At 32.7% G+C, this 10,894-nt stretch overlaps 1 protein-coding gene across 1 annotated transcript; it reads right to left on the bottom strand.

Moving 5' to 3' along the window:
• Positions 1-40: 40 nt before the first annotated feature.
• Positions 41-921, bottom strand: LOC132031879 (F-box protein CPR1-like). Its single transcript, XM_059421756.1, has 2 exons — positions 753-921; positions 41-648 (listed from the first exon to the last, which is right to left on the bottom strand). Exons 1-2 carry the CDS (start codon positions 919-921, stop codon positions 41-43), a joined length of 777 nt encoding a protein of 258 aa, XP_059277739.1.
• Between the last annotated feature and the right edge of the window lie 9,973 nt (positions 922-10,894).

The following is a 10,894-nucleotide window of genomic DNA, read 5'->3' as shown; positions in this document are numbered from 1 at the left end:
TTTCACCATTCTCGAACAGCCAAACGGGTGGTGTTGAAAGTCATTGCATGAACACAAGCCTGGTAAATTTGTCATTGCATAAATTGTGCGGAATGGACACAAATTTATACCACGATTCTTCCGCACCATATTCCTTCATGATCCAAACGTCCAATCGATCATAGAAATAGTTGAAAGAAGCACAAAGACAATCCCTTAGTACCCCTATTGTTGTTCGCATGTTTGTAATACTATGCTTATGATCATGTTCAGGGAGACCCAACTCTCCATATATCTCTGTTGACATGTTTATCCAGAAAATACTAGTAGCAAAATCACGTGGTGACTTGTGCTTATGGTTAGCCTTCCAGTGAAGAGCTCCATTCACTAGAAACGAATAGTCATCAAGTGATTTTGGACAGTCCCATAATATCTTCCAATAATTCTTCCTTAAATTATAAATGCTTGCAGTGCATTTATTTCCTGGATCAACTATTTCTATGACTTTGTAGTCATCTGTAAATTCATCATAGCCGAATCCATAGATAATGTCAAGCTTTGGCCTCCTTTCCCTTTCGGAGTTACGATTCTCAATGTACGCGGGTGAACGTCGGATACCCTTGACTTTCCTTGTCGATGGATTCCACAAGACTGGATGCGTATCACAGTCTTTTGAGAAGCAAATCCATCCATTACAACAACCCCAATTATGAAAGTCAGAGTCGATGGGTATTATTCCTGAGCTTGTACTTCCTCGTCGAGAGAACACCTACTGGCCAAAGTGGCAATCGGAAAAACAAGTCCATAGTTGGAAGGAATTTTGTTCTTACTTGAAACTTTGACATGACTTTTTGCAAAACCAGGGCTCAGATCTCGGAGAACCACGATTTGGATACACACTTGAATCGTAAGAGAGACTTTTGCAGGGGACCTCATGAGCATCTCTGTGATGATTTCTTGTGGAAGATGATAGCTGCTTTTTTTACATTAATAAGTTGTTCCATGGTGGGTCGACCTTTTGTTTCTTTTTTTAGTTTAGACGAGGGTTTGTACTTTTGTTGTTACCATCCAATGGTCATATATATAGGGAACATGAGGCGTCCAAATCATTTTTGAACAAGGACTTTCCATCCAGTTTTTTTTTTTCTTTAAAAAAAAAAAAAAAAAAAAAAAAAACTTTACATCTAATTAAAAGACAGAATTATAGGAACAACTTTTTTATGTCTAGGACTTATAAATTCGTTTTATTAGGTTTCTTTTGGCATAAACTAAATCCTGGTTTACACGGGATTAGAATTCGTGTATTCTTTTTCTTCCTCTTTCCCACGGGATTAGAATTCATGTATTCTTTTATTTCTTAGCCCCAAGCTAAGTTTCATCTATTGATTGATGATAGCAAACTAATATCAGTGTTAATCAAAGAACATTTACTTGTGATAAATTTAAGGTATTTTTGGTACAAGTGTGCTCAACGAAGTAGAACATGGTGAAGATCCAAAGAAATATTGGAAAAGTATATTATGAGAGAAACTACTAACACAAGTAGTTGTAATAACTACAAAACCTTTTAAAAAAAGAAAAGAAAACTACAAAACCTCTCACGTTAGAAGTGTTTGTGAGCTTACACTGCCAAGGCAAATACATAAATTACTGGCAGTGCAGATCAGAGGCCTTAACCAGTAATTTAACATGTTATAACATATTATTTACTACATCATAGTCATATATATTTAGCAATTTTTATTATTCAGTTATTGCTAAAAAAAAAAATTGTAACATCTGACTAAGCACATTCAATTTTAATTAATTAGAATGTGCAATTTTGATTCATTTATCATAATTATTAATCGGTTCACAATTTCACCATTTAATTACTCATGTGTTATGTTAAACATGTATTGTTACACTATATTAGGAGTTAATATTGTAAAATATTTTTTACATAAAGAGACATAAGTCATACAATTTAGTTAGTTAAAGATTAAATGTGCTTTATCTGCCGGACGAAAGTGTTCTTATCCCTATAAATTACTTCCTCCATCCAAAATAGTTGTCATGTTTTTCATTTTACATGACCCTTAATTAGAAAGCATTAATAAATGTTATGTTTTGACTATTTTTCCCTCTTAAAATATTTCACCATGTTATCTCTCCTTAATAAATATTAATTATTTATCTATGCCAACTTCATTCATTGTGATGTAAATGCTCTAATTAAACAAAGGGTAAAAATGGAAAAAACTACTTAATTTTATCTTAATTTTTTTAAATGACAACAATTTTCAGGCGGATACTTTTAGTAAGGATGACAAGTATTTGAGACGGAGGGAATACTTCCAAAGGTTAAACCAACATGCATATGTTTTCGTTACTTTCTTTTTACCATAATTAGAATTATTTTATACTCCCTCCGGATAAAAAAGAGTGTCCACTTAGCCATTTGCACACTCCTTGAGAAAACACTAATTCTAGACAAAAATAGGTAATTTAACTAAATTATCCCTCATTAAATAGGTGTTGGGAGTTGATCATTTAACACTTAATAAGGAAAAAACTGAAATAATAGGGTTAACTCTTTCTTGATTTGGTAAGTGAACACTCTTTCTGAACCAAAAAATAAAGGCTAAGTGGACACTCTATTTGATACGGAGGAAGTAGTAAGAAAGGCCTAATTGGCAAGTAGTGACCAGAAAGACATTGCGTTTTTTTTTTTTTTTTTTTTTTTTTTTGGGACGAGGCTCCTCTCCAGTACAAGTTGCCTCCATTTCGTCCAGTTCGACGTCGGATGATACACACGTTCTTTCTTAAAACCTATGAACTCTATTTATTTTATTAAAAAGGCAAAAGAATCAAACCATAAATCCATAATCAAGAGATTACACAGGGCCTCTCTCTCCTCTTCATTTCTCTTTTCGATCCATGAATGCCATAATCATTCTAACCCTATTATTTCAAGAACAACGAAAGAAATATGGCTATCCAATTGAAATAACCAGATTATAACGGATATGACGTGAATTGGCAGAAAGAAATTACTTCCTCCGTTTTAATTTATGTGACATCGTTGGAATTTCGATATTTAAACTTTTAAACTTTGACCGTGAATTCGGACATAAAAACTTTAAGTTTTTTGAAATAAAATTTATGTTATCTTTAAGTGTTCCAACCAGTAATTTACTGAAACCAGTAATTTACCAGAACTTTACTAAAACCAGTAATTTACTAAAACCAATAACTTTTCAGTAATTTACGAAAACCAGTTTCTGTTTTTCAAAACCAAAACATTCAAGACAGAAATTAGATTAAATAGAAAATTTACGAGCCAAGTTTTAATAAAGTGTCCCAAGAATTCTAATCCCCCGACAACCGCCAATGTTAATGGATTATTTTCTCCTAGATAGAACGGAAAACTATTAACGCGAATAGCGACAATGCAAATTGCGAACCGCAAGACTTAAAAGGTGGCGCAATCATCTGAAATCAACACATTTTTTGCTTTTGAAAGAAATGCAGAATGCAAGAGTGAAGAGGGGAGATTAAGCTCGAATTTTTCCATTGATTTCAATGTCTCAAAATGAGGCAAAGCCTCTGAAAATTTATAGTCATTGAAAAGGTGCAAAGGTACCTGTTCGGGAAGAAGGTGATCGTTTGGTCATCAGTTAAGACCGTTGGGAACATAATATTAATTTATTTCGCGAATTAATTAAATAATTAAATAAAGCGCGAATTAATATTAGGAAAAGGAAAATTAAATAATGAAAATGGAAAATAAATTTGGTCCAAAAGGATTATCAATCAATTGACAAATCAATGCTCTAGCCAAGCCAAGCTACAACGACGAAGGAGTCATGCCCTTCTTAACTCTTTATGAGCTAGAGATGTGCTTCTAAATATAAGCACACACGTATATGACTTTCCACCACCAATGTGGGAGAATGCTCACTTGGAAAAGTTACTTTTCCAAAATTTCATTTCACTTCATTTCCTAATTCACACTTCATCTTTAAAGCTCACTATTTGGTGACTTTAAATCCCAACAATTTGTATCTTTGGAAACTAATTTGATGGTGAGAGTATCATTTTGTAACTCGATTTGTCATCATATCCATTAAAGCTTCAAAACCCAGCTCTAATAAGTACGAACCCAACTGCAAATCCAAGCACCAGATTCTTGGTTTATTCAGTTCTGCTCACAAGCGTATGGTATTAAACAAAGAAGGTAAAAGAATATACTGGTAATGATTTATGGTTTGATTATTTTGCCTTTTTAATAAAACAAATCTGGTCCATAGGTTTTAACTCGACTCGTGTATATCATCCAATGCGACGAAATGGAGGCAAGGAGGGGAGCCTCCTCCGTTTTAAATTAGAAACACTTGGTTTAATTAAATTGTGACTATTTGGCAACTAGCTAAGTTATCTTCTTTAAAACTTGATTTAAAGTATTTTCATGAACAAAACAAAAATTAAAAGAAGAAAAATCTCTTACGTTACGTTTGACGTTACGTTCTCTCATTTAAATTGTACTCTTAGAAATATGATTTTGTACAGTTCTCATATAGCTTTCGTGACACTTCAATTAATTAGACCTCTGAAATTGAAATTAGCTCTATTTTATAGACCAATTTCAAGTTTGCCTCGCTTAAAAAATGTGGTTCATGGACTGTGTATGAAGCAATTTGCTAAATTTGATATCATGTCCTTAGAATTTGGCAGGTGGTCCCTTAAGACTAGAAATTCATGTAGTATTCTTTTGAACAAAGCACAATTATTTTCAGCATATTATAGACAAAGTTAGACGAGGCTAGCTAAAATTATCCTTTTTTAATTTTTTAATTTACGATAATACAAAGCCTGAAAATGGATTCTAAGAAATATGCAAAGTAAAAACAGATTTTATGACTACAAATTTCTTCCCATCATTTGATGTTTAAAACTCAAACTCGACAATTCAGTAATTTGAATTAGCACCATAAATACCCAGTATGAGCTAATCATTTGATATCTGAAACTCATGATTCATTAATATAAATTCCGCCGCTCACAATTCGTATGTGATTGAATTGCCGCATTTGTGAGTCCACGTTCTTAGCAGTCGAGCGAGTATTCCAAAAATAATATCACAATCAAGCCCCACCTTTGAGCTTCCCATATTACTATATAGTATGAAAGAACGAATTCGCATGATCGGACTGGACAAATCACCGAGTCCTGTTGTCATATAGTTCTTCAATTTCACCATCACATAGATGTGAGTAAGAATTACTCCTTCGTTTCCTTATTTTTACTTACTCAAGTGCCTCTGTTTTTATCCTTTCCATTTTAACTGGGAACTGCATTTGCTTAATTACTAGGAGGGAGATATCTTGAACTTTTAACCCTCTGTTGTTAGATTGAATTTATGTGTATAATATGATGATGTCATTCTGGTAGACGGAGGCAAACAATTACAGGTAAATGTGTAGATTAAACATTTAGGAATTAGGTGTAAGTTGAAAATCAACTGCAAATAAATGGGTAGATCAAACATAGACAGTTAAATTTAACTGTACATATAGTAGTAGTGCTTTTTACACTGTAGTGGATTGAAATAGAGTAGTTAATCACATATGGAGTACGTATTAGTTTGTTCTTCAATTTCTATGTCATATGATTGCTTTTTTTGGTGTGTTAGAAGAATCTAAGCTTGTCAGGGTCCAATGTAAACAGTTGTACTTGAATGTAATAATTTGTACGGGGGTGCATGTGCTTTGATTACCAGAAGCAATGGCTGGTTGGTAATAATATATTGAAGGGATCTTTTATACTTCTGGTGACTTAGGTATGATAGCTTAATGATAATTTTGCTGATCAATCATTAGCACTACAATTTGGGGTTGGCCCCTTTATCTTTTTCTGGACTAATGAAATTAAGAGATAAAGTATGGAGTCGAGGGAGAAGAAAGTTCGCAGGAAAGTAATTATCTTTCTTTTTTTTTAATTAAACTATATAGAAGCGTTTAGACCCATGCTTCGTCGTCCGTCATAAAAAATAAAAAAAAATAAAAAAAAGTGTGGGCCTCATATTAAACACTAACTAATATTTAAAAAAAAAAAAAAAAAAAAAAAAAGAAAAAAAGTGAATCCCATATTAAAAAAACAAAACAATGTAAAAAAAAGTGTGGGCCCCATATTAAACACCAACCAATATTTAAAAAAAAAAAAAAAGTGAAACCCACCATCTCTAAATTCATGGAAAAAAAAAAGTGAAACCCATATTAACAAAATTAAGCAATATAAAAAAAATAAAAATAAAATAAAAAGTGAATCCCATATTAAAAAAATAAACAATGTCAAAAAAAAAAAAACCCACATGCTTCGTCGTCAATCGTCCATTAAAAAAAAAGTGTGGGCCCATACTAAAACCAACTAATATTTTTTTTAAAAGGTGGACCCCATAATAACAAAATCAAGCAATATCAAAAAAAAAAAAAAAAAAAAAGTGAATCCCATATTAAAAAAAAAAACAATGTCAAAAAAAAAGTGCATCTCATATTAAAAAATCAAACAATATTCATTAATTTCCAAAGTATCTCATTAAATCAATAATGATAGATTCATTATTACATGCGTATCAACCCATTAGTGGGAAAGAATGAATTATTGTACAGCAAAAAACATGGACTCTACATTATCGCTTTTCTTCAAAAGGTTAAGTAGTCAAACCATACAATTTTTTTTCTTTTTTTTTATATATGAGCCTGAGATGTAATCTAGATATTAACTGTCATTTGTTATTGATATGTTATTTATTTGTTATGTTTACTAAAATAAATATACTTAAAAATACTTATATTTTAAAATAAGATAGAATTTAATTACTTTTTCATTTTTTTCCTTACTCTAATAAATGTGAAAAGAGATTAATGTCATAAAAGAAAAAATAATATTAAATGGAGATCAAATAATTAATAAGGTAATTAGTGAAATTATAATTCTAATTGACGTTTCCTTAAAAAACCGTGCAAAAGACAACATGACAAGTTAAATGACTAAACCAAAAATATTTACCAAAAATTAAAAAATAGTATTTCTTCGTTTAAATAGAAAATCAATTTCTACTTTGTTTCATTTTAAACATGTAAAATTAATTTAATAATTTGAATTAGAATTATCCAAATCAAAATTTGATAAAAAATAATAAGTATTTTACACTTTTAAATTAATCGAATTAAAAATTGAAAGTATCGATGCTTAAATATTCTTTGTTTTACCTCGAAAGAGAGAAAATAGTTTCCTTTTAAATAAGTCTTCCTTTTAAAAAATATTAATAAATTTTTGCCAATTTTGTATTCGTAGCAAACACTACTATAATCAAGTTTTGGATACGGAGCACAAACTATAATGTTATATTAATCGTATTTTGAACATTATAAATATATATTACTTTATTACTATATAGAAGAGCCGGTTTATAAGCAAGATCGTCGTCCGTCCTTTGGTCCCACGTTTTTATTTAAGAGCAAAAAAATCCTTTGTGGTCCCACCCACTTTTTTATTTAAGGGCAAAAAATGACATTTTATACTTTATATTACCAACTCTATTATATTTCTATTTTTCTACTATATAGAAGCATCGGTTTACCCGTGCTTCGCTTGAAATACTTTTTAAAAAAATAAAAAAATAAGGTGGACCCCATACTAAAAACACCAAGCAATATTAAAAAAAAAGTGAATGTCACCCTCTCTCCAAACTCATAAAAAAAAAGTGGACCCACCCTCTCCAAAACTCATGAAAAAAAAAAAGTGGACCCCATATTAAAAAACCAAGAAATGTCAAAAAAAAAAAAAAAACGTGCACCCCATATATTAAAAAAATCAAACAATATTCATAGATTCCAAAAGATCCATCGAGTCAATAATAGTGGATTCGTTATTGTCACGTAGTATCAACCCATTAGTGGGAGTAAATGAAATTATTACCTGAAAAAAACATGACCCTATATTATTGTTTTTCTTCAAAAACGTTAAGTAGCCAAATACATATAATTTCCTTTTCTTTTCTTATATTATTAGAGATCTAATCTAGATATTTAATTATTGTATCCGCTTATTCCGCCATGTCATTATTTGTTATGTTTACTAAAATAAATATACTTAAAATATTTATATTTTAAAATAAGATAGAATTTAATTACTTTTTTCATTTTTATTCTTACTCTAATAAATGTGAAAAGAGATTAATATCAAATGGAGATCAAATAATGAATAAGGTAAATTAGTCAAATTATAATTCTAATTGACGTTTCCTTAAAAAATCATGCAAAAGACAACATGACAAGTAAAATGAGCTAAACCGAGAATATTTACCAAAAATTAAAAAAATAGTATTTCTTCGTTTCAATAGAAAATCAATTTCTAATTTGTTTCGTTTTAAACATGTAAAATTAATTTAATTATTTTAATTAGAATTATCCAAATCAAAATTTGATAAAAAACAATAAGTATTTTACACCTTAAATTAATCGAATTGAAATTGAAAGTATCGACCGATGCTTAAATATTGCTATTCGTTTTTATCTCGAAAGAGAGGAAAAATAGTTTCCTTTTAAACAAGTCTCTCTTTTAAAAGGTATTAATAAATTTTTGCCGACTTTGTCTTCGTAGCAAACACGAACATAATAAAGTTTTAGATACGGAGCACAAGGATCAAGGATCAAGGATCAGCTCTTAGTCCGTTTTCATTTGCCTTGGTGATGGATGGATTGACGCGGCAAATTCAAGGTGAGGTGCCATGGTGTATACTTTTCGCGGATGACATAGTCTTGATCGACGAAACTCGTAGCGGAGTTAACGCTAAGGAGGGTTGGAGACATACTTCCTAGCAAGGGTTTAGGCCGAGTAGACCAAGACAGTACTTGAGTGTAAGTTCGGTTGAAGCACCTCAGAGGCTAGCTTGGAAGTGAGGCTTGGTACCGTGCCATCCGAAGAAAAGTAGTTTAGTATCTTAGGTCTATTATGCAAGGCGGCGGGGGAGATTGACGATGATTTCACACATCGTATTGGGCATAGTAGATGAAATGGAAGCTTGCTTCAGTGTATGTGACAAGAAGGTGCCACCACAACTTAAGGGCAAGTTACAAAGTGATGGTTAGATCGACTATGTTGTATGGGGGCGGAGTGTTGGCAGTTAAGATCTCTCGTTCAAAAGATGAAAGTTGCCAAGATGAGAATGTTGAGATGGATGTGTGGCCCACCGAAGTGACGAGGATTAGGAATGAGGTTATTCGGGACAAGGTGGGAGTGGCCTCGGTGGAAGACAAAGATGCGAGAAGAAAGATTGAGATGGTTTGGGCATGTAAAGAGGAGAGACACAGATGCCCCCGTGCGAGAGGTGTGAGAGGTTAGCCATGGATGGTTTCGGTCGAGGTAGGGTAGGCCGGGGAAAGTATTGGAAGAGGTAATTAGACACGACATGCGCGATTCGGTTTCTGAGGACAGGGCCTTAGATAGGAGGGTTTGGAGGAGGACCTGCATTAGGATAGAAGGCTAGTAGATAGTCTCGTTATCCTTTCTTATTAGTAGTCGCATTATCGCAAAGATAGTTTTTTCGTGCTCGATTTCTTTATTATATCACGTTATTTCACATTGCTTTGATTATCCTATGTTATCTCGTGTCGCTTGCGTTATTTCATTTCCATATCGCTTTGAATCTCTTAGCCTTATCGATCTCTTTTTATGTTTTTTATTTAACAGAGGTCTTTCGAAATGTACTGGCCCTACCTTGGTAGGAGTAAGGTCTGCGACACTACCCTCCCGCACCCCCATGTTGTGGGATTTCCTTTGGGTTGTTGTTGTTGTTGTTGTTGTTATATATGGAGCACAAACTACGATGTTATATTAATCGTGTTTTGAATATATATATATATATATATATATATATATATATATATATATTATCACTATCCAAACACGAGCCTACATACACATAGATACATTATAATCAAAGTGTTGGGTCGTACGTAGCACGGCATAGTTATCTAGTTACTACTATATAGAAACATGAGTTTCTATACAGTAGTAAAGTTTTGTCGTCGACCCCACCCCCCCCCCCCATCCCCCCACCCCGCCCCCACTTGAAAAAAAGAAAGATGGGCCCTATATAGAAACATGAGTTTCTATACGAGTAACGTTTCGTCATCGGTTACTCCCCGCCCCACTCAAAAAAAAAAAAAAAAAAATGGGCCCTCAATCTTTTAAAAAATTTAACAGTAGAAAAAATGTTAAAAAAAAAAGGTGGTGTAACACCTCGTGCATTCGGGCTAAGATTTGACTCATAAGACAAGGGTATCATGAACCCAATTTGAGTAGTGTATAAATGGAGTTTGAAACCCAATAAAGACATGAGAAGAGTCCTTTAGCAAAGGAAAGTTGGAAGAAGCTACACTCCTACGGAGCGTGTTTTTAAGTGAGTTTGCACCACGTCTCAATTAAAATGAGTATACGGAAAAATCTGTAAGGAATTTGGGAAAATTTCCTTCTTGAAAGTTGTAGAACTTTGAAATACCTTTCAACGGTATATTATGGAGGTCAAACGACATACCGTACAAATAGTTATGCCCGTTTTACTAAAACAATTACTAACTTGAGATATACGGTAGAATATACGGCCGTAAAAAAATTATACGGGCCGTATATTCAGACCATAAAATTGGCCCGAAAGACCAATTCACTGGAATGGATGTACGGTAAGACATACGGTCCGTAGAATTTTTACTGGACGTAAAATAGGGCGTAAAATGGGTCCGACAGCAATTATAAAACTTCGTTTTAAGGCTTTTTTTCACTTCATTCTTCACACCCCAAGCCCTAGAACGACCTTATATTCTCTCTCATCATCAAGAACACCAAGGTAAGCCTACTCTAATCATTCCAA

Source organism: Lycium ferocissimum, chromosome 9 (genome assembly GCF_029784015.1).
Source record: "Lycium ferocissimum isolate CSIRO_LF1 chromosome 9, AGI_CSIRO_Lferr_CH_V1, whole genome shotgun sequence".
NCBI classification, from domain to species: Eukaryota; Viridiplantae; Streptophyta; class Magnoliopsida; order Solanales; family Solanaceae; genus Lycium; species Lycium ferocissimum.
The sequence above is the reverse complement of the archived record's forward strand: the minus strand, read 5'-3'. Positions and strand labels throughout refer to the sequence as shown.

Bases quoted from the DNA above. Each gene is read 5' to 3' on its own strand.
- LOC132031879 (XM_059421756.1), bottom strand. From the start codon at position 921: ATGCTCATGAGGTCCCCTGCAAAAGTCTCTCTTACGATTCAAGTGTGT. The intron at 649-752 runs GTAGGTGTTCTC...GCTTCTCAAAAG, and splicing joins TCCGATTGCCACTTTGGCCA to ACTGTGATACGCATCCAGTC.